The sequence below is a fragment of the Microtus pennsylvanicus genome, chromosome 9, assembly GCF_037038515.1.
Source record: "Microtus pennsylvanicus isolate mMicPen1 chromosome 9, mMicPen1.hap1, whole genome shotgun sequence".
Lineage (NCBI taxonomy): Eukaryota > Metazoa > Chordata > Mammalia > Rodentia > Cricetidae > Microtus > Microtus pennsylvanicus.
The window spans coordinates 15,681,301-15,703,218 of record NC_134587.1 but is presented as its reverse complement, the minus strand read 5'-3'; the positions used below and the strand labels follow the sequence as shown (position 1 = coordinate 15,703,218).

The 21,918-nt window shown below is 42.7% G+C and overlaps 1 protein-coding gene across 3 annotated transcripts in view; it reads right to left on the bottom strand.

Annotated features, from left to right (window-relative positions):
* The window catches only part of Ttc21b (tetratricopeptide repeat domain 21B), a 60,061-nt gene extending 48,004 nt beyond the window's left edge, over positions 1-12,057 (bottom strand). For all 3 annotated transcript variants that reach the window (XM_075984997.1, XM_075984999.1, XM_075984998.1), the window contains exons 1-5: positions 11,930-12,057; positions 7,404-7,533; positions 7,198-7,308; positions 2,799-2,965; positions 779-901 (exon numbers count right to left, since the gene is read on the bottom strand). In XM_075984997.1, the coding sequence (XP_075841112.1) occupies positions 779-901; positions 2,799-2,965; positions 7,198-7,308; positions 7,404-7,533; positions 11,930-11,950 (552 nt within the window). In that variant the 5' untranslated portion in view covers positions 11,951-12,057. The remainder of the gene's footprint in view (positions 1-778; positions 902-2,798; positions 2,966-7,197; positions 7,309-7,403; positions 7,534-11,929) is intronic.
* Between the last annotated feature and the right edge of the window lie 9,861 nt (positions 12,058-21,918).

The following is a 21,918-nucleotide window of genomic DNA, read 5'->3' as shown; positions in this document are numbered from 1 at the left end:
TAAAGATTGACAACTGTTTATCCTCAAAATGCAAACCAAGGTGCAAAGCTGTTTAAGCTTTACACCAGCTACCTTTCCAATACAAACATAAAGCCAAAGCCAGAGAACTGCCCATTAGGTCGCCTGTCCTCATCACCCCTGACCTGGGTCCATGCCCCTTCTTTCCTTTAATGCCTCACTCATTCTCCTCTGACCGCCTGCATTATCTCGCTATGTCCTGAAGGTGACTTAAGGTAACTGAAATCTGTCACTTCTTATTTTTAATGTTTTCTACATCATGCTATCAGGGCTGTAGTCTTCATGGTCTATAAGTCTTTGTTCAAAAGCCAAATGCATTGACTACCTCCTTTCCAACGGCAAATTGATGCCTCAGCTCCCATCTCCCACCCGTTTTATTTTTGACTGCAGTTCCCATCTACTCTCGAGTCATACACTAGGTTTAATGTACACATTTTCCTCCCTGTTCATACCTTTTCCATGTCATGCTTCCTCTCCTGTGAAACACACACACACACACACACACACACACACACACACTAGATGTAAGGGAAACACTGAGCAGGAGGGAATAAAGAACCAATCACAGACAGAGCACTGATCAGAACTCAGGCCTTTTAGTAGAGACACCATTCTCTACTCTGTCCTACACAGATGTGAGCTCCTCTAACAGCTGACAGCAGGATCACAAGTATCCTCTTTGGTGACCTAGTGAGTTTTGATTAGATCTCAAGTTGTAAATTTTAAAACACTTGATTCATTCACTTTGATTCCAACTCACCTTACCAAGCAGAGCGAAAATATCATTTCCATCTTGCAATCCCTCCTCAAAATACCTCAGTGCTTTCTTAGCATAAGGTTCTTTCCTTCTTGTAATATCAAGCCACGCTTTCAGAATCGGCCCCTGGAAAAGAAAGTTACTACCCGAGTCAGTATGACAATCACAAAGTTTGTCAGTGATCACATTACTGCTGAAACACACCTCCTTCTCAGAGCCTTTGACAGCAAATGGCCACCATGATATCAGCATAGTCATAGCTGCCGTGTGGCTCACTCTGTGAGGATGTGTCGTCTCTCTTCGCATACAGCACCAATGAGCCGGGGTGAGGAGGATAAATGATGCCTTACTTTGCACATGATAAAGACCTAGAGAAGTGCACAGCTACCTTCACAGCTCTGCAACAGTCTCGTGAGTTAGAAAAGTCCTGGGAAATGAGAACTGAAATCATGGGTATTCCCAATGGATCAGAAGGTCTCTATGACCGCAAAGTAGATAGTTTCCCTTTAAAGTCAAATGAGAAATGGGATTTGTTCTCCTTGTTATGTTTTTAGAGTAACATATATGGCATTTAATAAAGGTCACACTTGCCTCCCTGCACGTTCACCTGGAGCTATGGGTGAGGCTATCAACCCGCGCCCCTCCAACTAAGGAGGCTGCCTACCATGTGAATATGTTCCAAAGTCTATTTCTGTGGGGTCACTGAACCTTCAGTTGCCTTCCTTTCCTGAAGCTCATTGTCTGGCCTGTTTGGCCAGCACTTGACACACAGCACATGTGAACACAACATCTCACTGCCCTCTACTGTCAGTGTGTCCACTCAACACCTGCTCCTCAGGAAACCAGATCTCACCAGGACACTGCTGAGGCATCCCTTGAGCGCAGGCCTCATCTTTCTTTCATTACGTCTATCAGCTGACAAATCTTGGTGTTTAACAATTTTACTTGTTACTCCTCTGGGCAACTCAAAACCTTCGGCCAGAATATAGTCTTTTCTCCAAATTTAAGTTTCTATCTAAATCAGTTCAGCTTATAAACAATTAATTTTCCTGATCTGCACTGTAATAATGTAACGTTCATGACTGAAAGTCTTTATGGATTTCTTGATGTCTGTCAAATTATCTATAGATACTCGTGCCTAGCAACCGTGATCCTTCTATTTCCCTACAGTTTTACCATTTTCATGTACCCCAGTGTTCCATCAAATGTAAAGCCCTCAAGGTAAGCAGAAATGGTGTCTTCATCTCTACCTATCATCTCCAAACTGGGGTAACTACTCCCCCTTTCCAGGTTTGCTGGTCAAACTGGTTGGGGCGGGCTGGGGGCTTGCTTTCTTGGTTTTAGCTGAAATGCTATTTCCCTTCTAAACATCCCCCCCATCACTTAACTTTACAGATGTTACATGATGGGGAAAATGCTTCCTATCACTTAACTTTACAGATGTTATGTGATTGAGGGAAATATTCATCAAAGTAATGGTTTGTACAAAAGAGGCAAGCAATAAATGTCAGCCGTTATCTACATGGGCATCTTAATCACATCTCTGCCAATTACTTCAGTCTTCCCAGGAGGCAGGCGAGGCATGTGCCCTACTGATTTACCCAAGAAAACAAAGCCTGTGCGCTCTTCCTGTGTGGATTACCAATACTACAATATAGGAGTCGTAGGGCAGACATGTTCAATGAGAGGGAAGGAAGGGGGACAGAAAGGGAACAGAAGAAAACAGGCTACAGATCCATTGTAGAGTTACTAGTACAGAAACAAGAAACCTCAGTCCAACCATATTATTTATGAATATTCCATATACAGGAAGGCTATTTGTAAGGTAAAGTTAACAAATAAGCTCGTGATGCAAGAAACAAGCTACCTTTAAAAGTCCTATTTTGCAATAAAGAATATTAAAAGAAAGTTCTTATTTATTGAGTCCAGAGTGGCTATAATAAAGAAACAAACAAAGGATACTACTATATAGTAACACAATCTTCTTTCAATATCATTGTTTTAAATTAGGAAAAGCGGTCACCTCATTGCCATCATGTGGCATTTTCGACATTCTGTCAATATATTCTCTTGCCTTGTCATGGCGACCAATGTGCCACAAAAATAGGCCTGCGTGATACAAGGCTTTGCGTCCGGCTTCCTTACGTTGCTCCTTTATTTTGGTGTCTAATTCCAGGATAGCTTCTCTATCTGAGGGGGGAAATAATATTAAATCTAAATTAAAACTCAGATCAAGTGTTTAGGATAGGTTAGATGACTAACCAGGCAGAGAATTGAGTTATTCTCTCAAGGACAGCATTATTAATAATAACAAAATACGCACTATAAATGCCATCTAAATACTGCAGGTATGCTGCGTCAGTTAAGAAGAATGAGCAAGCCAGGCTGTGAGGGTGCACGCCTTTAATGCTAGCACTTGGGAGGCAGAGACGTGATCTCTGTGAGTTCAAGCTTGGCCTGGTCTCCAAAGAGGATTCCAGGTCTGCCAGGACTACACAAAGAGAATCCTTGTCTTGAAAACAAAATCAATCAAACAAACAAATCCGAAAAGAGGAAAAAAAAGGAAAAAATATCAAAATGAATCTGAATAATGCCTTATTTAACCCAGTACGTACAAATTAAAAATATAAAGTGGATAAGAGTTACTGAATTTGCTCTTTTTTTTAAAAACCGAATCTTTGAAATGGGCTTATTTTACACTCCCAGTACGTTTCAACCAAGGCTAAGTTATCTTCAGAGAGAATGTGTCCAGGCCTTTAAACTCAGAGTTGAAAGACAGATCCATACATTCAACTTGTTCCATACATAAATTGACTAATCAATCAGGTATCAACTTAAAATTTAAAAAATAAATTAAAAATCGGGCTGGCAAGATGACTGGGTGTGTAAAAATGCTTACAGCATAAGCCTGGTATCACAAGTTTGATCCCCAGAACCTAGGTAAAAGGCCTAGAAGGGACAGCACACATCTATCTCAGAGCTCCTACACTGAGATGGGAGGCACACTGTGTTGCTTAGGTTTATGTCAGCTTGACACTAACTAGAGCGATTTGGGAACTTCCATTGAGAAAACGTCCCTTCAGGATTAGCTTGTGGGCCATTCTGTTGATTAATCATTGATATGGGAGGGCCAAGCTCACTATGTATGGTGCCAACCCTGGGCTGGTGGTCCTAGCCTCAGTTGGAGCAAGCCATGAGGGGCAAGTCAGCACCGAGCAGGTCCCTCACGCCCGACTCCCACAGCCTCTGCATATTTCCATGCCTCCAGGTTCCTGCTGACTTCCCAGGATAACAGTCCACAAACTGTAAGATGAAATAAACCCTTTTCTCCTGAAGTTGCTTTGCAGATGTTTTATCATAGCAGCAAACCTCTAACTATAATGGAAATTGATACCGGGTCATGAGGTGACTGACCTGACCACGGTGTTTTTGGGAGCAAAACACCTTTGTGACTTTGAGCTGGAAAAACAACTGAGTGCTCAGAGCTCAGTGTGCTGTTCTCTGGGAACTTAGGAAATAATGCTGAGAACAGCGCAGATGATGGAGGCCTGGTTTGTGAAATGTCAGAGGGAAGTCAGAGTCCCTCAAAGACTCTAACATGGCAGTTTGATTTTAAATAAAGAATCTGTGGTTCTGGTCAGCTGGGGCTAAAACATCAGACATGATTAACAATAGCTAAGCACCAGTGAAGATAAACCTTTGCTTTGAGACACCTAATGCTGGTTTAGTGGGACCGGGGGAATTCGTGGTGGTTAAGAAGAGAACAGCATCACTGAAGCAAGGTCTTCCGAGAAGGATATTCCTGGAGTCAGCACACAGACAACTGTGGTCCAGAGGAGGCCACGGTTGTACCTTGTGCTAGCAGCTGAACTTGGTGTAACAGTCTCCCAGGTGGTAATAGTTTTGAAGACGTGAAGGGGACATGGAGAGAAGCCGAGACTTGGAGAGGCTACCGGTGAAGGTGCAGCCCAGTTGTAGTCTAGACTCCAACATTTTGGAGATGCCATGGGATGACCACCAAGAACAGCAACACAAGTGGATGAAGGCTGATTAGATAAGGTGCAAGTGTTATGAATGGCAGACCTGAGAAGCACAACTGGCTTTGGAGCCCAGACATGAGTCACTCCCAGACACTGGACACTCAATTACATACACTGTTGAAGTTGACTGTTCCCTCTTGAAATAAGAAAGTAATTAACTTGTTTTTTAAGTTCACAGGAATGTACAGTTATGAGACCCCGAATATTTATCTTTTTTAAAGTAACTTTAAAATTCTACAGAGAGACACTGGAATTTAACAGAAACTTGGGAATTTTACAGACTTAATATTTTAGACACCCTGAGTATTTTAACGAGACCCAACTTTTAAAGTGTTTAAAATTTTAAAGACTGAGGAGCTTTAACATGTCATCTTCGAGACAAATGGGCAAGGAACGGTTCTAGATGAACGGCGACACATTTGTGTGTCAGGCTGACACGGGGTCGATTTTCATGTCAACTTGATCCTAGCTAAAGTCATTTAGAAAGAAAGAAAGAAACTTAATTGAAAAAATTTCTCCACCAGATTGCCCTGTGGGAAAGTCTATGGGAACATTTGTTGATTAATAATTGATGTGGGAGGGTCTAGCCCACTGTAGGTGGTGGTACCCCAAGCCAGGTCTCATGGATGGTAAAAGAAAGCAGGCTGAACAACCCATGAGGAAGAAGCCAATACACAGCACTCCTTCATGACCTCTGCATCAATTTCTGGCCCTGAGTGATAGACTACAATCTATAAGGTGAACTAAACGTTTTTCTCTCCAAGTTGCTTTTGGTCACAGTGTTTTCTCACAGCAACAGAAAATTAAGACATGGACAGAGAAACATCACTTGGAAGCTTGTGGGTCAGATAACCTGGAGTTCCCAGTGTGGCAGAAACATGAGAAACCCTGCCTTAAAAGGTGGAGGAAAGAAAAGTTGAACATGCCATGGTATGCGTAAGCCTGATCCTCCCATACCCCTTGCCTCACAGATAGACAGACACACATACAAATAATAATATTTAAGTAAATAAAAATTAAATAAAAAATTCTACCACATCTTGGGGAATATTTGATCACACTATGAACCCTGATTTGTGCTGATTAAATAAAATTAACCTTGGATCAGGAGGCTGAGTTAGCAATTAGTTGACACAGATCATAGAGCATCGGAGGGCATCTGGGAGAGGTGGAGAGTCACAGAAAGCAGTAGGGATGGATTTGAAGTAGCAGGGCAGAGTGGGAGCATGGGCTTTTGAAGACACCAAGAAGGAGAGAAGGTAAGTTTTTTGTTACTTAGTCTCTGAGCGTACAGGTCTTCACCCCAGCCTTGAATTTGGAGTCTTATTTATAAATAGAATGATAGACACTCCGTTAAAGCTACCTTTAGAGGCAGTGACAGAGCCGGTACCTGTAGGACAAAATTCCTGCCAGGCTGTGACCGAGTGGCCAGGCCACTACTAGAGAAGCAGGCAGCTAGCTGCGGAGCCACAGTTGCTGGCTGAAATAGTAGATTAGGGCACAGCCACTGTGCTAAAGTTGATACAACAGCCACACGATCAGATTATCCACCTTCATGTGCCAAAGCCACACTTAGTTATGTAGTACAACCGAGTAGTGTCTGTCATTCCCAAGATAGACAACTATATTATACTTTCATTAAAGAACCGTAGAAAACATTGTAATCATTCTAAAGTAACACAAACACCAGGGGTAGTGTCAGGACTAGCTCCCAAACCACCTGGCTCTGAAGCCCAATCCTGAAGCACGTATGTACAGATACCAGTATAACTGTTTCATAATTTTTCACACCCCTAATAGAAAGTGCATGCCTGTTTACTTGTTACGCAATGTTTTATTTTGTTTTTGTAATCTGTGCATGTGTGCTTGGCATGGAAGAGGTATGTGATAGGTTTCTTAAAATAGAAAAAAATGCTTCTAATATTTAAAAACTCATGACAAGTAGTTCATTTAATTATTTGAACTATTTACAGTGCTATTGCTACTGGACATATACACATATATTTTTAAGTTACCTGTGGCTTGGATTCTCTTCTCTCTTAGTCATAGGTTATACTACTCACCAGCACAATGCAATTAAACTTTAAAGACCAGCTTATGAACAATGTTCCTCCCATAATATAGTCACATGTCCCAACCACTGTGCAGAACAATGTTCCTTCCATAATATAACCAAGTGTCCCAACTACTAACCAGGAAAATTATAATGTTACTTTCATAATATAGCCATATGTCCCAACTACTACCAAGAATAACATTCCTTCCATAATATAGCCACATATTCCAACTACTACACAGAACAATGTTCCTTCCACAATAAAGCCATAAGTCAAAGTGAATCGATATAGACAATCCATGCAAACACTGTGCTTAATACTATACCTGGATTGGGGCTCATCTTATGGACATACATTAGTGCAATCAGCGAACACAGTGATACATCTTGTTTATTTTTAATGGCTTCAAATTCCCGAAGGGCTTCTTGAGTTTTACCTGGAAATCAAGATTAGGGTGTGGGAGGAAAAAGTATTTTTAGTTCAGAGCCAGGATTCAGAGACTGCGAAGACATCTGGTGACTAGTTCAATACCTTCCATCAGGGTCCCGTAGGCATGATAAAACCTGAACACTGGATCACTGCCATACTTCTTCATCCCTTCACTGGCAACAAGCAACACATGGTGATAATATCTCTCTTGACAATAGTAATTAATGAGTGCCTAAAAGGAAATAATGGCTAAAGGTTAATAGTCTGTTATTCTGAAAAATATTCAGAAGCAGATATCAGTCTAAAATCTTAGATAATCCAGAACATTACAATCTCTTCTCTACTCCTAAAATACCACTACAAACGGACACATAACAGGAAGGACGAGATAGAATGACCGTGGGATTTCTGACGACTCAGGGGTTTTCTTTTTCAATGTGATTTCTTTTTCCCTTTAATAATTTTGTAAAGAATACTGGAGTCGGATTACTTTTATATTTTACCCCTTTGGCTACATTTTCTTAAAGATTTTAGAACAAAAAAGAAAACAGAAAAAAGTAGACCAAGAAAATGAAGAGTCTTGGCCCACTTAGCTGTTCTCAGTGTTTTGCTGTTTCTTATTTGGTTCTGTTTGAAACAAACTCGGGTCATCTGGGAAGAGAGAACCTCAGTTGACAAAATGCTTCCATCAGACTGTAGGCAAGTCTCCAGGGGCATTTTCTTGGTTAATGGCTAATGTGGGAGGGCCCAGCTCACTCTGGGCTTGCTGCCCCTGGACAGGGGGTCATGGACTATATATCTGAATGGTTGCTCAGTGAAACTTTGGGAAGAATGAACTGATTTGGCTGTGTTGGAGGAGGTGTGTCTCTGGAGGCTTAGACATTTCAAAAGCCCATGGTAGTCCCTACTTGTATTTGTTCCTGTCTCTCTGTGTCTGTCTGTCTTTCTTCTTCCTGCTTATGGATCAGGACAAAAGCTCTCAGTTACTGTCATTTACCTGGTCTTGGACAGATATGGACTCTAACCCTTTCAACTGTAAGCCACCAAATTAAGTGTTCTCCTTTATAAGAATTGTCATGGTCATGGTGTCTCTTCACAGCAATAGAACCTTAACTAAGACAGGATTTGGGTGGCTTACAGTTCAGAGGTTCAGTCCATTATCATCATGGTGGGACATGGCAGCATGCAGCTAGATGTGGTGCTGAAGAAGGAGCTAAGAGCGTTACATGTTGTTTAGCAGGCCACAGGATGTGAATTGGGACACTGGGCATGGCTTGAGCATATATGAGACCTCAAAGCCTACCCCCACAGTGACACGCTTCCTCCAACAAGGCCACACCTACTCCAAAAAAGCCACACCTCCCAGTAGTGTCATTTCCTGAGCTTATGGGGGCCAATTACATTCATACTCCCACAGCACCATCATCTCTGCTTCAGTTCCTGTCTCCAGAGTGCTTCCTTGAGTTCCCACCCTAATAAAACACAATGACCAAAAGCGACGTAGGGAGAATAGAGTGTATTTCACCTTATATTTTACAGTGCAGGGAAGTCAGAGAGGGCTTTGAAGAAACATGACTTACTGGCTTGCCCAGCCTGCTTTCTTATAGCACAGAGAATCACCAGCCCCCACAGAGAGATGGGCCCTTCTACAACAATCAATAATCAAGAAAATCCCTTGTAGACTTGACTACAGGCAATCCGATAGAGACGTTTTCTCAACTGAGGTTTCTTATTCTCAGATGACCCTAGCTGTGCCAAGTTGTCAAAGCCATCACACCAGCAGTGGCCAGTTGGAATTTGTCTAAGGGTTCTTGGAGCTCTCCCTGAGGTTTAGCTGCTGACTTATTCAAAGAGGGAAATCAGACTCTCACATGGCTGCAACTACTAGACTCCTTGACTCCATCAAACAGCGTGTGGGCAATCCTGTGCTACTGTCTGATGCAGAAGGTCTAGCATGAATAAGAAATGGACAGGACAGATGTGTGTGCAGACAGTTCTCTCACAGTCCGGATTCTGGAGGCTAGCTACATCTGTGCCTTTGCTAGATCACAGGCACACAGCAGTCTCTAGCACCTCTGCTCTGCTCCCCTCCTGTGCATTCTACTCCACACCCCCTCTCCGCCTTGCTTCTGGGGAGAAGGACACATATGCCATCCCCTAGTTTGCTTTATCACAAGTTCCTTGTGAACTGTCTGGGGTCACAAATGAGCTTTCTCTGTCACAGTATATACTCCTTGACTTTTACGGAACATTTAAAAGCACCCATCAACTACAATTCTGAGCTGAAGGCAGTGCTGGGATGTCAGACAAGACATGCATTGAAAGGTGCAGACAGGGCCTTGAGTCTTGGTCTCTGTTACACTTTTGCTCATTTACAAACGGTGTCGAGGTGGGGATGAGGAGTACCTGAAGATGACGTAAGAGTACCAGACAGCACAAACAGGAGTAGGATCCACCAGACTCTGCTGTCAGGCTTACACCCCTCTGCCAACCTGCGCGTTTAGACTCCACCACCTGCTACCCAGATCATCAAGTGAATGGCCACGCCCCCTTCCCATTCATCCAGCACTGCTAAGTGAAGCCATCTTCAAGCCTGAATGTTCCTCTGGCTTTCGTATTACTCCCCATATCTATGGCTACTTTTGGGGTTCAAGTTAGACCATTTAGTCCAACAAACTGGAGTTTGATTTTTGAGACAGGATTTCATTATGTAGCCCAGGCTGGCTGAAACATGCTCTCTTCCTGCCTGTGCCCTAAGTGCTGCCAGTCGATAGGTTCTCCATGCTCAGCAGGGTGGCAAGCATTTGCTGACTGTCTACTTTCTAGTCCTAGTCACTGGCTACTCTCTAGCGCTACAGACTGAGAAGAGAGTGATTATTCTGTACTGAGAAATGTTAGTAAGAGGGGTCACTGTCTTGAAAAAAAAATTAAACTTCCTGGTGAAATTGCAATCGGAACACCAGTTGAGAGACACTGCAGTGATTAATGTAGGAAAGTGGCCAGTACATTACAATTAGGAACACAGAATATCGTACCCAGTTGATAAGTGGAGGGACCAGAGCATCCGCTCCTGCAGAGCATTGTAGAACTGATTCTCCAATTATAAGCTCATTGCTCCTTCCCCTCACACATAGAGCACCATGATGTGCCTGGATGATTCTTGAGAAAGGCCCGGAGTTTATAAGGCAGAGGAACAGCCCTTAGCCATAAGGAGCTAAGAGTACAGTACCTGGGATGGGTGCAGTGATGCGTGGGGCCAAAAGCCAGCCCTTAATCTACAACAGTGGGCTTGGAGACATTTGGCTTCCCACTTGGCTTGGTCCGGGCCATGAACTAAAACTGGCTGGAGAGAAGGGGCCAAGAGAAACATTTCATAGACAAATTCGGAGCTCATAAAGATTTATTGGCATAAGGGGATGATCATTCAAGTACATTCACAGCTGGTTCTCAACTGCAGTGTGGATAGACAGAGATCCTGAAATAGGTACCGCCTGGCATTCTGGAGAGGATGTTTGTTCAAGAACCCCTTCTAGATAGAATATTGGACAGATCGAGGGGGAAGGGAAGCAGGGCCAAAAAAAAAATCTCATTTTTAAGGACATGACTTGTTCCTGTGATGAATGATGAAAAATTGAACAATGGTTTTATCATTTAAGTAGCTTTTTTTTTCTTCAGAAACTCATTTGGGCAACCTGACGGATAGATTGGAGGTGATGAAAAATGTAAAAGTTGGAGGAAAAACTTGAAAGGCAAGGCAGAAATTTATGAAAAATAAAAAAGCTGACCATGTCAGTCTTCCCTAACCTTCAGAGCTGGTTTTCCTCTGTGCAGGATCAGTAGCTCACGTGGCATTCATGCCTTTACCAGCTCCTGGGTTCAGCCCTCATAAACCCAGTGTAAGCTGCAAGACCCCAGTGTAAGCTGCAAGACTGTTTACAGCAGTATCTTAAGATACTGAGAAATAGTGCCTGTGAGCCACACTGAAGGCGGGCGACAAATGCTTGGTAAATGCACTTGGGATTCTTTTCCAGCATTAGATTGCAGATGGGTCAGTTTAATGTCCAGGAGTCTGTTCCGCTAGCAGGAACTTCCAGAAGATATCCAGGAAGAAGCGCCCCACAAATACTGAACAAGTCTGAGAACAGAGAAAAACCGTCCTCTGAAAAGGAAAGTTCTTGCACTGCCACACCTCGTCTTTGTTGCATCGTTTCTGAAAAATTTGCTCAATGGATCAATCGGAAGAACATTTTCGTATGCTAAATACTCCCCTCTTTTTAAAGTCTGTCTTTAACTGCTTGCACATCTTGTCATGGTCCTTTACAGGCGAATGCAGAGTGGGACTTTAGGATGGCTAAGTCCCTAAAAATCACACCTGGGGACGAAGCAAGCTCCCCCAGTAGAGGTCCAAAGCCAACACAAGCAACAGGCTGGGTGCTGGCCGTTAACGGCGAGGCAGCGGCTGTGCCCGGGCCTCGGGATCATCCTCAGGGGGGTAGGGGTGGGGGCGACATCTTGGCCAAGGCCGCAGGCCCTCACCGTCCGCGGACGCTGCCCATGCCACCCTGGCCAGGTACCAACCACCTCGCAGTGTCCACTCGCCCAGCCCACGCCCCGCGCTACCCGCTCACCTTGAGCCTCTGGGCGTCCATGGTCACCAGCTGCCCGGAGCGTGCCGGGCGATGCCAGCCGCCGGGGTCAGGGGCTCGGACCCTCTGCCCCGGCCCTCAAACCTTAAGGGACAGGGTGGGCAGTGCAAAGGGCGTGGCCAGATCTCCATTGGCTGCCGGCGCGAGGGGGTGGAGCCTGACCACAGGGCTGCGAGGGCGGGGCCCCGGGCCAGGCTCGGAGGGAACCCAGAGGGAGGACCGCGAGGGCCACTGAGGTTGGAATCCGCTGGGCACCGTGTGCGGCTGGATGGTGGGGGCCGCACAACGGAGGTTCAGCTTGAGACTGCGCCAGGAGGAGGGGGTGGGTGGAGCTAGAGGTATGAGATTAAAGAACGAAGTTGATGAAGCAGGAAATAGGAAGAAGGGCAACGCTGCTTTCCATCCCTGCAAACAAAGGCAGACTCCATTTTCTCAGCGTTTAAAAGCGGATTTGCGCAATGCGGCTCAGTGGCGTGCTTGACCAGGGAAAATGATTTACCGGCCCCGTGTAGTAATAGCGTCATGGCCACAAGGTGGCGCAGAAAAATCACAATTTGGCAAAACTGTGAAGCCTGGCTTGGGCCTGTTCTAAATCTTGGCAAGCACTGCTGGAATTTTGTTATCTGAGTGCTTATTAAACTGGGCCGCCAGACTCCCACCCTAAAGTGTTATTTGAAATGTGCGATTGTCTCTTTCAGATTTGTATTTCTTAAGGGTTTGCTGTGATTTGGATATAAACTGTCCCTCAAAGACAGGCATGCTGGATGCTTAATTCCCCTGTCTGTGGTGCTGCTGGAAGTGGTGGAACCTTTGATTCTTGAGTGCCCTTGAGGATGTTGGGACCCTGGTCCTCTCCACCTTTCAGCTTACTTCCTGGCACTCCCAAAGTGACTGGGCCTCCTCCATCATGAGCTGGCACCACGATGTTCTGTTGTTCTGACAGGCCTGTAAGGAGGCCACTTCACGGTCCCCTACCCTCCTGGCCTCGTGAGGGCTTCTCTTCTTTACCAGTGTATCTTTTATGAGAACCAGTAAGCTGACCGCCGGCTTTAAAATGAAGCAAGGGTTTCCACTGGCTTTTCTTTAAAGTATATTACACTCAGTGAGGCACGTATTATCGTCGTGGGGTTATTTCTAACAGTCCAGGTAATGGCTCTGGGGATGGGCAGTTGTAATACCTACTGATCTAGTTTCCAAATCACTCCGCACAGAAAACCTCGGGCTATAAAACCTTGGTGCTAAATAAAGTGTGTAGTCTTGAGATTGCAAACTTGAATCCAAGGGGGGAAAGTCTGTCTGAGGATCACAGTTATGGGGATAGATGACCTGATGAGCTAAGACCAGCGGAAAGCTACACACTGGAGCACATTGACTTAGCCCCTTGTCGAGTTTCTAATGGTAAATTGATTAGCACCAAGCATTAGTTATATTCCTCCATAAACTCTGGGCAGGGAGTTCCTTTTTAATTCTGTCTGTCTTGAAACACTCTATGTTCTCTAACACAAATATTTCTACTATTTCCCTACTGTTAGCTACACATGTCTGGGCATGGAACCTAAGACCACCTCCATGTCTTGTCTGACTATAACCCCAATATCCCCTAAGAATGTCTTTAATCCATGTAGAAGTAGGGATTCCTTTTTTGGTAGGTTGCCTTTTTCTCCTAGGCCCCAAGATATTTTTTTCCACCTACCAAAATTTACTCTTTCTGTAGAGAGAGCTCTAATCCATTCTCTGAGAAACCTATGAAGATCACCATAAGCGGATGGGTTTGAGAAAGAATATGGGTGTGTGTGGGGGGGTGGCAGGGGTGGATCTGGTCTCTAGGCCTGAGACGGAGCTGATTTGTGCTACTTAACTTCTGTGACTTGCAGAGTGATTATTTTGGAGAAGTGGTATTAGGTTTATGGCAAGCATATTGATCTTTTAGTGCCTGTGATGTCATCAATTGTGTCTTTTTTCTCCATAGTTCTTATGCTGACCTATCTTGATCATTATGCATCAGGATAAAAGAAAACTTGGAGGTTTCTTTTAAACATCTGAATGGCTCTGGTGAAGACAGAAGGAAAAGGGTCACAGAAGAGAAACTATGCAAGGAAGACAAAGAAAAATGACATTATTTGAACAAGACCTGTTTGTACACCATTCTCTGCTTCTGTTGGAAAAGTATGCACTTTCTGTCCACACAAGAAGAACATGTTTCTATTTTTTTTAGAAGAAGAGGAAAAATTGGATATTAGATAAAACTAGATAAAGGTATCAGCTGTTTTGATATCTTTAGCTCAATATTATGCTGTGCCCAAGTGGCATGCTATGGAAGCGGCACTCTTTGCAGCCTTTCGTGTCTCTTTGTAGCTTGCTGTTATAACTTGCTGGCCCTGAAAAGTGTAGTAGTTTGCATGTCTGAATGTTCTGCTTAGTAACATTTGGGACAGGTGCTCCTCAAAGTGTCCCTGTACCCTGATGCATGCGCTGTTCTCAAGTGCATGTCTTAGTTAGGGTTTCTATTGCTGTGAAGAAACACCATGACCACAGCAACTCTTACAAAGAAACATTTAATTGGGGGGAGGGGCTTGCTTACAGTTTCAGAAGTTCAGCCCATTATAGTCATGACCCGGAGCATGGAGGCCTGCAGGCAGATGTGGGGCTGGAGCTGAGAGGCCCACATCTTAACTCAGAAGCCACAGGAAGTCGACTGACTGTCACACTGAGTGAAGCTTGAGGAAAAGAGACCTCAAAGCCCACCCCACAGTGCCATACTTTCTATAGTTAATTCTGCACAGCTCCGGCAAAACATGAAAAGAAATGAAGGGAACCTGTGGGGTTTACCGCGGCTATACGTGAGACTCCACAGCAGGGCGAATCACTAGGATGTTTTCCCAAAATTATGGGAAATGAAGAATGGGGCGATGATCCCACATGGGAACCCCTGCCATTTAACTTCCTCAGGGAGATAAAACATGCTGCCTCTGCCTAAGGGTGCACCTCTCCATACACACTGACCCAAGGCAGCGCTAGTGTCCGGAACCAGGAGCTGTAGTGCATGTCTGTAATCCCAGTTACAAGGGAAACTGAGGCAGGATGGTCACATGAACCAGGAGTTCAAGATAGCCAACGAGAAATACAAACAATCTTTTTTTAAAAAGCAACAAAATGTTCTTGTCAGATAAGTGATGATCAGCCTTGAATTTAATTAAAAATAAAAAATATTCTTGTGTATACATTAATTTTAAGACAAAGAGTCCATACCCATTTAAAAACATAATGAATATTGTTTATTGATTTGTGCACCATTTAAAATACGATGTTCCATTATATTTCCTTAAAATGGTGTACATGTTTTTGGCCACTGGAGGACATTATTGTCCCATGGGAAAGACAAAGAAGGCTTTATGATCAATGATGTCAAGCTTGGGCTCAGATACTCAGATAGCAGTCATGTGGTGTGCAGGGGGTGGGGAGGGACTCTGTGAGCTACTGGTCAGAGTCTGAGGTAGTGGGTCTAACTGGGTAGGCAAAGCATGCGTGAGTAACACATTTCTAAGTATTGCTGATGTTTCTCTGTCTGAGGATCACACCTCAAAAACCAGCATTTTTTCAAAGTGTGGTATTAACCCCGTATACTGACCGTCTTTTCTCTACCATAAGATTATTTTGCTATGCACACACACCAATGTATTTGCCCTTTGTCTTGCGTGAGAAGGTGGTGTGTGTAAACGTTTTTGTATGCCAATAGTAAGAGAATATTTAAAGTCACAATTTCCATACAGTTGAGGAGAATATGTGTATGGATGAGTACAGCCATACTTGTGTGTGTTTGTGTGTGTGCACACATATGCCATGGTGCACATAAGGAAGCTAGAGGACAACTTTGTGGAATGTATTTTAACCTTCTCTCTTTGTGTAAGTAAGAGGTTTCACATGCAGGTTGTTGCTTGCCTGGGAAGCCCCTTACCCACAGAACCATCTTGCTGAGCCCCCAAAACCTTAACGGCTTCTAAAACTAAGCTAGCTTCAGCTCACAGCCAGATCCCCAGACTCTGGGTACCAGAAACATTTTAAACACTTGTCTCTGAAAATGGAAGATGCTGTAGAATAAATTTCCAAATATAAACATAGGCAATACTGAGATACTATGTTTGCCAGGGGAATCCAGAGTTTGGTTCAGTTTGAGGGATGAATTGGACACTGAGCCATGAATGTTCTGGTAACACATAAGCTCCCACATACGTGTCCAAAAAAAGCCATTTTCTATCAATTTCTGAGATCTAGATGATTGTAAATTTGATGATATTTTTTCCAGATGGTTGTGCCAAAACCAGCATGCATGGAACAGTTACTTTTTCCAGTCAGGAAAAGCTGTCATTTCCTTCCTCCCTCCCTGCCCTGCTCCCTCCCTCCTTCCCTCCCTTTCTGCATGTTTGGATGCATGTTGTACGTGTTGGTGCATATGCCTATGCTGATGAGTGCATATGTGTGAGTGTATGTAGCAGCCAGGCTTTAACCTTAGGTGTCGTCCTGTCAGTCTCCACAGTATGTTTGGAACTAGTCTCTTTCTGAACTTGGGATTACTGATTTGGCAGCACTGGCTTGGTAGTAAATGCTGGGATCGACATGAGTATACCCAGCACTCGAGTTTCAGATGTATAGCCCTGCACTTGGCTTTTTACCTGGCGCCAGGGGATTTGAACTCAGGTCCACATGCTGGACAGCAAACACTTTACCAACGGAGCTGTTGCTTGATTTTGTGTGTATTTTCTTTAACAATTTTTAATTTTTAAATTAAAAATTAATGTGTGTTTGTCTGTAGGTCTAAGGAAAATATTGTGTCCCTCTCTGTCCCTCTCCACTTTATTCAACTTTTAAAATTGTACGAAGAAGGGTCCATTCTGTACTGTGAAGATAGATATGTCTTCATAGATGTTGTGCTTGCAGAATTGTTTGTCCTAGAAGAGATATTTGGCAACAAAAAAACTTGTGGAGTGGTGTAATGGTCTTGCTTCCAGGAGAACTATCCACATCTAAAATAGGAAGGGACAGTAACAGTTTAAAATCTAGCAAATCAAATTTTGTTGAGTTTACACAACAGAAATGCTCACAGATGGGAAAAGAAGGAATAAAATTATTTGTTGCACTCTTACTAGCTATAAAAAAAAGGAAACTCCCACCATCAATGTCCATCAATAAGTGACTGTTAAATTTATATAATGTAATATTTTTCACCACTTAAGAATGAACCTGATTGACGTGTCACATGGGAAAATATCCAAGATATAGCCATTGAAATGTTGATGCAGCAAAGCATAAAAATATTACAGTGTTTATAATAAAACCCTTGCATATATAAGCACATAAGATGTCTTATCTTGATAATTACTCAGGAACAGAATAATTGTAATTGTGTTTGTCTCCACTGTTTTGGGGGTGATTTCCTTTTCCCCATAAATAATTTACATGCTTTATTTTTGCAGCTTAATCAGGAAAATACTATAAAATTTTAATAAAGTTTACAGACTTGGCGCAATGACCTATGAATGCTGGCCTCGTTCCCAAATGGATTGGTGTTTAGTTTTTGAGTTTATCGTAGGATAATTTTCTGTCAAAACCAAAATACACTCGGTGTCCTTAAAACATATTAGCAGTGATCTTTCTGGGGTGGTGACCTTTCCTACTCTCTCTTTGGGTCCTAATAGGTTTTTCATCTTAAGTGTCCACAGGCTCCTCAGAACAGCCCAGATGTCCGGAATTTGTTCCTGGTGTAGATCCCTTTGTTCCTGTGCTTAACCATTTCTCCCAGAGCCAAACAGACATCTTTCTCCAATTTTTCCAAAGCCTTGTAAAAATTTGTTGTGTTCCTGCTGTTACAACATGGGTCCTTTCGGTAAGGTCAAGTTGTACTTACTGAGAGGAAGCAATGTCGTGTTTATTCTGATATTACTAAGAAGTATAAGAGCGTGTATCCATCTGTCCTGAGTTAATATATGCTTCCTTGGTGCCACAGCTTCCTCAGTATGTTGTGTTGACTATGTCCTGCAGTCAACCACGATGAGTCGCTGAGAGCTTTGACACTTGTGGGGATAAATACCCCAAAGCCGGAGTTAGTCTGACATTTCTGATCACAGACTCTGAGAAGAGCTTCTTATATAATGTTCTTCTACCTCACTGGAACAGGCAGCAAGGCTCGGTGCACATGCGCAATACATGGGTATAGTCTTTTCTTGGAGATTCCGATTTGAGATAAGGTTTGGGACTTTATTTTAAACTAATGGCCTGGTATATTTTTATAAAAGGAATAGTTAAAGATACTGAGAGGTGGCTGATATTATACAGTAGGCCTGGAGACTCGGTATCCACCACGATGCTGAGGTGTATAATTAAAGTATGGTCCAAGGAGAAGGCCATGGGAATATTTAGGTTCTGATGTGGAGAAAGGGGCGTGGCAGAGTGTTATAAGGCATAGAGCCTACACTCAGACTAAATTTTATACAGATAGTGCCCAGTGAGTTTTTTGTTACTAGTTATAGCATGTGACATATAAGAAGTCTCTGCTGTCTGTAAGTAAATGATGTCATGCACGTTCTTCTCTTTGGTGAATTATTTGTTTCTGAGTACTTCAACCATTTTTCCTGAAGTCGTGTTATCCCTTCCCGATTTACCATTGCTACCTTATCCATAACACACTGTGTTCTAGCATTTCATCTGTTTTACGTTATCGGTCAGTGTAGCCCAGGAGCTACTTTCTTTACGGTAGTGTAACTGAATACAGTTACAGCAAAGAATGAATCAAAGGCACTCTTTATTTGCTTTTAGAATTTTTTTCTATGACTGCAAGGAACACTGCTGAATAAGGTATTGCTCCCCATCCCCGATGAAAGATGGACATTAATAATGCAGATTAGAATGAGGCTAAGTCATACTGAAGGGAAAACAGTCCCAGTTCCTTTCATAAGAATAAATTTATTCTTATGTAGTTCTAACATAAAAAAGAATGGAGTATTATAGACCTCTTAAATTCAAAAAAATTAAAAGATTACTTTTGAACTAATGGCTTGAAAAAATATCCAGACCAGTCCCACTCTGCTGAGGAAACTCTTCTGCAGCCCAGGCTGTAACTCACTATGTAAGCCCAGCTTTCCTCAAACTCACTTTAAAGTTCCTGCTTCTGCCCCCTGAGGGATGGGATTCCAGGTGTGAGCCCATACCCTCAGCTAAATCCTTTTTCGAAGAATTGTTTATAGCAATGCTAGCAATTCACCATTTTTCTCATTCACGAGACAGCTGATGTTTGCTAGGCAACAGGTGTCTGTATTTTTCTGTCAGAGAGGAGGCAGAGGCCAATAGGCATGTACGTATGAATTCCAAGTCACACTCTTCAAGGCCTACTGAGAGTTGGGGCATGGAGAAGATGAAGAAACCAGACATCCATCCTGATCTGCCCAGGCTAGCCTCAGCACATGCTGTGTTCTGCTCAGCCTAGCCCCAGCTCATGCTGTGTTCTGCTCAGCCTAGCCCCAGCTCGTGCTGTGTTCTGCTCAGGCTAGCCCCAGCACGTGCTGTGTTCTGCTCAGCCTAGCCCCAGCTCATGCTGTGTTCTGCCCAGGCTAGCCCCAGCTCATGCTGTGTTCTGCTCAGCCTAGCCCCAGCTCATGCTGTGTTGGTATGGTCATTGGTACTGTCTCCCTTCTCAAGGCATGTTCATAAATTCTCAAAGAATGCACTGGGAACTTGTTTTTCAGTCTTAAATAACATTACTTAACCTTTAAAAATTAGGCCTGGTTTATCTGTTAGGAGGACTGCCAAAGAAATTGAAGAAAAATCTTCCATGTGTTTAAATAAACAAGTCTACCAACATTTTTGTGGTATATTTTATTATATGTTTCTATACTAGTCATTGAAACTTTATAAATGAGAAATGCAAATGAAATACAAAGTACCTACTTTTTGTTATTTTTTTTTGTTACCAGGTTCCTCACAACCTCTATTTCTCCTATTTCTATTTATCTAGAAACAGCAGTATTTAATGCCACTTCTTTTGAGATAATTGGTCTCACAAACTTGACTCCTGTTTTGCCACAGTATATAATGTCTTAGGCACTACTCATTCCATCTGAGTATCCATTTTCTTAGGTCAACCCAAACATCTTCCGCACAGGAAAATAAACCATGGAACCCTAAAAGAGAAGGTACTCAAGCTTATGTGTTATTCCTTCCTGAATATATTTATTTATTCTTCAAGGAACTTCTTAAGTTATGTTTCTGTTTCTCATTTTTTTTTGTCCTAAGGTTAGAATCTGCTTGTTCTTGACCTCCTCCATTGCATTCACAGACCTGCTGCAAATGCTGCCACTGTACCAGACTGCTTCTCAGTTTTGGGTCTGATTGAACATAGCTACCATAATGACTGGATGCCTGGAACCAGTGATCTATAAGGAACACTTGCACTGAGTCGTTTTGTCTTCATGAGAATAAGTTATTAATATCTGCAGATGGTAAAACTGAATCAGAGAGACATTAAGGGAACTTTAGAAGCCACTTGGTGAGTGAGCAACTTTGTACAGCTGCAACTTGAATTCAGGTGGTCTACTATATACTTTTGACCATGATTTCTTTTTTTTGTTAAGCATTTCCTCTTTCTTTTATTCATTAGAACCCAGAAGTCGCCATGTAGCCTTACTTTGAGCTGCACATTTATTCCCTCATTGCTATAATTTATAAATTTTTCCTTTTCTTTTTTTCTCTTCGTGAACTAGCCCAGTAACTCAATAACAGAAGTTAGGAAATCAGGTTGACTTCTTGCTGTTTTCATTTTTGTTTTATTTATTTAGCTAGTTGTTGTTGTTGGCGGTGTATTTGTAAGTGTGTGTTTCTGTGAGTGTGTGTGATCGTATTTATGTGCATGTGTGTTTGTGTACACATGAACCATGGCAATCAAAAGGAGGCTGCAGGACACTGTGGGACCTGGAAATTGAACTCGGGCTATTAGGTTTGGCAGCAAGCATCTTTACCCTCTCAGCCACTTTCTCAGCTCCTGGATAGTTTCTTTAGTGACTGAGAGGGATAGAATGGGAAGAAATTTTGGTGTCAGACATGCTAAATTGAACACGACAGCTGAATGTATTAGCACAAAACACCAGTAGACAGTTGGAATTACAACACCAGCTCAGCAAAATGACCAATACTGACTGCAATATAATTCCAGGGAGAAAAAGCTATAAGGCAAAAACAAATGAGATGTGGAAAGATACCTAAGGTACTCTGGTTTCCTAAAAGATAATAAAGATCACAATTTAAAGAAAGATGGGAATGGTCATGATCATCAAGTTCTCAAAAAGTTCCATATCCCATTAAGATTGAATACAGATAATTAAATTTGCCTGCCTTTAAACTGGTAGAACAGGAATCAGACACTGAACATGAAGAAAAACAAAAGCTTTCTTTAGAAGAATGCAGTTTAGCACTGCATTAGCATTTTAGCTGGCATTATGTGTGATTTTAAATGCAGATCTCATACAATACAGTCAAGACCTTCTATCATCGGACCCCTACCTGTCTCTCAGCTCCTGGCAGTATTCATTTTCACTTCACAATATATTAAACTGTCTGCTACCGCAGTCAAATTGCCTGACTTCAAATGTATCGCCAATATCTCAAAGGAGGAAGATAACACTTGGGTCTTAATGTTTTCTGGTAAAACACACATATACTCACATTGGCAGCTTCAATGTGAGAAACGAATTCGTTAACATGTGGTGAGAAAATTCATTTTTCCATAGCAGTATTTGCACAAGGTATTTATCATTAAGGTTATAGTTCCCTATGTGGTATTATTCAGAAGTGTTCCGCCTGCGTATCGTCACAAATGCAGGTTAAAGAAATGTGAGAAATCAAAACAGCACTGACTCTTCTAAAGCTAAGAGAAGGAGAGGGAAAGGGGAAGGGAAAGGTGCAAGAATAATGCAGTTTTCTGTTTT